General features: G+C 50.4%; 1 protein-coding gene across 1 annotated transcript; it reads left to right on the top strand.

Moving 5' to 3' along the window:
- Positions 1–758: 758 nt before the first annotated feature.
- LOC308467854 (small ribosomal subunit protein eS4-like) lies at positions 759–4,574 on the top strand (the record flags this gene model as incomplete). Its single annotated transcript, XM_080989504.1, is given in 7 exon segments — positions 759–767; positions 1,661–1,838; positions 2,747–2,841; positions 3,216–3,258; positions 3,261–3,389; positions 3,644–3,789; positions 4,408–4,574. Coding segments are annotated over 7 exon segments (702 nt in total). The 3' UTR covers positions 4,510–4,574.
- Positions 4,575–5,708: the final 1,134 nt, after the last annotated feature.

The raw sequence follows: 5,708 nt of genomic DNA, 5'->3' as shown, positions 1-5,708 counted from the left end.
ACTCAGTTAAAAGTTCTTTAGATAACTCAGTTAAAAGTTCTTTAGATAGCCACCCTGGCTTCTTTAGGCACCTTCCATGTTTCTGTCTTATTGGTATTGCCTGAAGTTGTGCTTTTACTATCTCCCTCTTAACAAACTCCCAGCCATCATGAACTCCCTTTCCTTTTAGTATTACTGTCCATGGGATCTCACCCAGCACTTCCCTAAGTTTTATGAAGTCGGGTTTCTTAAAGTCAAGAAATTGAGTCCTAGTATGCTTGGCTGCTCCTTTCCTGGGCTTCTTCGTTTTACCTTCTTTATTAAACGCCTTACCCTTAATTTTTTTCCCTTATTTACATATTCAATTCCTTGTGGTTGTTTATTAAATCTATAAATTTCTTGTGGTTTCTTATTAAGTATAAATTAAATCTATAAATTCTTTGTGGTTTCTTATTAAATCCCGCCGTTCATCCCGGGATAGTTTATAGCAGAAAAATGCAAAATTAGAACACAATGCATAATAAGTTATAGAGAAACTAACACAACATTATAGATCAAAATAACAATATGTAGAAAAACAAAGGATCCTGGGGTTAGTGAGTCGGTCGAACATTCTGACGAAACAATGAAGGGATGTAAAATAACATCTGGGAAAATGCATGAATAAAACACTAAAATAAATACATAGATTATTGAGCTTCCATGACCAGTGGAAGTCTGTCTATATTTTATAAATAGATTTTTAAAAAAATAATACACATGAAAAAGCTTCCCTAGAGATGGCTGATGTCAGGGGTTCAGGAGCAGAGGCAAGGGCAAGGGAGGAAACAGAGAGCGAGGGAGAGGAGGCAGAAGAAAAGATGAGTGATGACGACGACCCGAGATCTCCGAGTCTTTCCAGTGAATCAGAAGATTCACAGAAAGGAGCACCAGTGGCCAGGGCAAGGGGGGAGCCTAGGGGGACACCCCAGGAAGATAGAGCCAGAGGGGACTCAGAGGGGAGCAGTTGGAAATCAGGACCAGCGTCACCGCCAGAGAGCAGGGAAGAGGAAGGGCGCCAGGGATCAAGCGCTGGCAGCTCACAACAGGGGGGAGGGCACGAGTCAGGAGTGGCCACACCTCCATCGGGGAGCGAAGAAACGGTCAGACGGAAGGTGGAAGGTTGGGCGCGCGCGCCAAGTTCAAATGCACAGGAAGGTGGCGCAGTAGGCAGCCCGGAAAGGGAGCCAGGTCCTAAAGCCCGCCGAAAGGAGGGAGAAGAGTCAGGGGGGTCAGCGTCAGCGTCAGAGGAATCCCGGAAGGAAGAGACCCCGGGGGGCAGAGGGACCCAGAGAAGAACAGTCAGGCGGAAAAGGTGGAGCAAGGCTAGGATATTAAGTTGGTGTACAAGGGGCGGAGACTCAGATGGAGCTTCGCCGATCTAACCATTAGACGTAGGGTTGCACGCAGCAGCTTGAGAATGGAAACTGTAACTCAATAAAGACTTTTATTTAATGATCGCTGGCTAGCGTGATCCTCTGTGAGCTAGGATCTGGAAGCAAGTCTGACAGCTGACTTCACATATTTTCTCATGGTTGCATCATAATAATAGCAACAAGGCCAACCGGATTCTGGGAGTTGCAGTTTCAGGCGCTCTAGGTTTGCCGCCCTGTAACCTTCCCTTTTCTTTTTGGAGTTCTAGGCACCGCGCCCGTCGACAGGACCCCACAAGTTGCGCGAGTGCCTCCCGCTCGTGATTTTCCTCCGCAACCAGCTCAAATATGCCCTGACGGGCGACGAGGTCAAGAAGATTTGCATGCAGCGCTTTGTCAAGATTGATGGCAAGGTTCGCACCATCACCTACCCGGCGGGCTTCATGGGTGAGGCCCTAGGTTTCAGTAGCGGGGTTTGAAATGCTCGATTTCCAGCGGTGGGACATTCTGCAGGGCGGAAAACTGGGTTTACGTGACAATTGCACCACACTGGTGTCAGAGTTGCTTCCAGATCCTAGCTCACAGAGGATCACGCTAGCCAGCGATCATTAAATAAAAGTCTTTATTGAGTTACAGTTTCCATTCTCAAGCTGCTGCGTGCAACCCTACGTCTCATGGTTAGATCGGCGAAGCTCCGTCTGAGTCTCCGCCCCTTGTACACCAACTTAATATCCTAGCCCTGCTCCACCTTTTCCGCCTGACTGTTCTTCTCTGGGTCCCTCTGCCCCCCGGGGTCTCTTCCTTCCGGGATTCCTCTGACGCTGACGCTGACCCCCCTGACTCTTCTCCCTCCTTTCGGCGCGCTTTAGGACCTGGCTCCCTTTCCGGGCTGCCTACTGCGCCACCTTCCTGTGCATTTGAACTTGGCGCGCGCGCCCAACCTTCCACTTTCCGTCTGACCGTTTCTTCGCTCCCCGATGGAGGTGTGGCCACTCCTGACTCGTGCCCTCCCCCCTGTTGTGAGCTGCCAGCGCTTGATCCCTGGCGCCCTTCCTCTTCCCTGCTCTCTGGCGGTGACGCTGGTCCCGATTTCCAACTGCTCCCCTCTGAGTCCCCTCTGGCTCTATCTTCCTGGGGTGTCCCCCTAGGCTCCCCCCTTGCCCTGGCCACTGGTGCTCCTTTCTGTGAATCTTCTGATTCACTGGAAAGACTCGGAGATCTCGGGTCGTCGTCATCACTCATCTTTTCTTCTGCCTCCTCTCCCTCGCTCTCTGTTTCCTCCCTTGCCCTTGCCTCTGCTCCTGAACCCCTGACAACTGGCATCCCACTGTAACGACCGCCCTCTCTCCCCGCAGACGTGATCAGCATCGAGAAGACGGGCGAGCACTTCCGCCTGGTTTATGACACCAAGGGGCGCTTTGCCGTGCACTGCATCAGCCCCGAGGCCAAGGTGAGAATTGGGGGACTCGATTTGAATCCTTTTCTTACCGAAAGACTCAGCCTTGCTGGCTTAAGATGGACAACCAGAGGAAGGAATGATCAGTGCTCGGAGTGCTTTTGTGATTTAAATCCCTCATGAGTTAGACCAGATTCAAATACCGTTTTTACAGAAAGACTCACCTTTCTGGTATCCTCTTAATCAGGCTTCCTCAACTTCTGCCCTCCAGATGTTTTTGGCCTACAACTCCCATGATCACTAGATAGCAGGACCAGTGGTCAGGGGTGATGGGAATTGTAGTCTCAAAAACATCTAGAGGGGCAAGGTTGAGGGAGCCTTTTCTTAATATTGACAAAAGGACAGATTTCTCTCATTCCTCCTGGCAGTACAAGCTGTGCAAGGTGCGCCGTATCCTGGTGGGCACCAAGGGCACCCCCGCCTGGTGACGCACGACGCCTGCACCATCCGCTACCCAGACCCCCTGGTCAAGGTCAACGATACCGTCCAGGTCGACCTGCAGACGGGCATGATCACCGACTTCATCAAGTTTGACACAGGTAGTGAGCGCATCGAGAGCGCCGGAATCCTTCCCCAATGGGGGGGAGACTGCCTCTGGCCCTGGAGGCTCCCTTCCAGAGCACCCATATTTTTTGAAGCAGTTTTATTTTATTATTTCCATATACATGCATATGTCTATCTATCTATCTATCTATCTATCTATCATCTGTCCCCCCTGCCAGTCCCAATTCCACCTCGCAGGACCATTGTTGCCCAGGCACCTTCTGACCCTTTCCCTCCCTCTTCTCTCTGACAGGCAACTGCATGGTGACGGGGGGTGCCAACTTGGGGCGCATCGGGGTAATCACCAACCGCGAGAGGCACCCCGGTTCCTTTGACGTGGTCCACGTCAAGGACACCAATGGCAACAGCTTCGCCACCAACATCTTCGTCATTGGCAAGGTGGGCACTGGCCATATTATTTCCATTTTTGAAATTATTTTAATTCATTCTCTCCTCTGCATTTTTTTATTAAAAAATTATATTTCCATTTTAAAATATTCTTACTTTTATTATTCTCCTGTTGTTTTTATTTTTCAAGGATTTGTTTCCACAGCTATTCCAAATAAATCACCACCCAATTGATTCAGTGCCATTTCTGTTCTTGCATGTAATTCTTTTTTGTTTTTTTTAAGCAAGTATACTATAATGCAAGGATACTTGTGAGGCATGACCTGATATTAGCGGGGGGAATGTGATGCGACACCAAGGAGAACCAACTTCATCAAAATAAAAAAAATCCTTCCAGTAGCACCGTAGAGACTAACTAAGTTACTTTTTTAAATTTTGTTTTGAATACGGCAGACCAACACGGCTACATACCTGTAACTACGATTTCATCAAGTTTGGGGTTCTCCTGAGCACGTTAAGAGTGCACTGAGCTGGAGTCCCTTTGGGGCGTGAAATTTGGATTTGGTTTAAATTGCACTCAGTTTGTTTCAATGAGAGTGCAGGTTGAAAAAGATTGGGCTAATCAATCCAATAATAATAATAACAAGTGCCTCTTATCGCTCCTTCCAGGGCAACAAGCCGTGGATCTCGCTGCCTCGCGGGAAAGGCATCCGCCTCACTATCGCCAAGGAGCAAGACAAGTGGCTGGCAGCCAAACAGAGCAGCGGATGAAGACGTGTGCGGAGGAATGAGGAAAGCAGAATTATTTTTCGCCAATAAAAGCATCTTGCAATGTGGCTCTGGGGCTCCTCTTCTCTTGAGTGGCTTTATTCTTATTTCCGCCTGGTAACATTTGGGGCCGGCTCCTACTTGGCCCTTGGAAAAATAATTTCAATTATTATTACTGTCAGGGGTTCAGGAGCAGAGGCAAGGGCAAGGGAGGAAACAGAGAGCGAGGGGGAGGAGGCAGAAGAAAAGATGAGTGATGACGACGACCCGAGATCTCCGAGTCTTTCCAGTGAATCAGAAGATTCACAGAAAGGAGCACCAGTGGCCAGGGCAAGGGGGGAGCCTAGGGGGACACCCCAGGAAGATAGAGCCAGAGGGGACTCAGAGGGGAGCAGTTGGAAATCGGGACCAGCGTCACCGCCAGAGAGCAGGGAAGAGGAAGGGCGCCAGGGATCAAGCGCTGGCAGCTCACAACAGGGGGGAGGGCACGAGTCAGGAGTGGCCACACCTCCATTGGGGAGCGAAGAAACGGTCAGACGGAAGGTGGAAGGTTGGGCGCGCGCGCCAAGTTCAAATGCACAGGAAGGTGGCGCAGTAGGCAGCCCGGAAAGGGAGCCAGGTCCTAAAGCCCGCCGAAAGGAGGGAGAAGAGTCAGGGGGGTCAGCGTCAGCGTCAGAGGAATCCCGGAAGGAAGAGACCCCGGGGGGCAGAGGGACCCAGAGAAGAACAGTCAGGCGGAAAAGGTGGAGCAAGGCTAGGATATTAAGTTGGTGTACAAGGGGCGGAGACTCAGATGGAGCTTTGCCGATCTAACCATTAGACGTAGGGTTGCACGTAGCAGCTTGAGAATGGAAACTGTAACTCAATAAAGACTTTTATTTAATGATCGCTGGCTAGCGTGATCCTCTGTGAGCTAGGATCTGGAAGCAACTCTGACAGTAAGCTCCATCTCTTAAATTGTGGGCATCTACAGCCTCGCGGAGAGGAGAGAAAGCGGGTGCCTACTAGCGAGCTCACGAACGGCAGACAACATGACGGCCGAACAGCAGATAGCGGAACTCAGAGAAGCAGTGTCGCGCCTGAATGCCGAGGCTCTTGCATCCAGGAAGAGAGAGGAGAACGCAGCTGCCGCCTACAGGGATCTCCAGGTCAGGTTGGAAGTGCTTACGAAGCAAGGGCAACTGACACCCAAACCGGAGGGG

Source organism: Podarcis pityusensis (assembly GCF_964106645.2).
Source record: "Podarcis pityusensis genome assembly, chromosome: Z".
Taxonomy (NCBI): Eukaryota; Metazoa; Chordata; class Lepidosauria; order Squamata; family Lacertidae; genus Podarcis; species Podarcis pityusensis.
Note: the sequence above shows the minus strand (reverse complement) of the source record. Positions and strands in the feature narration are given on the sequence as shown.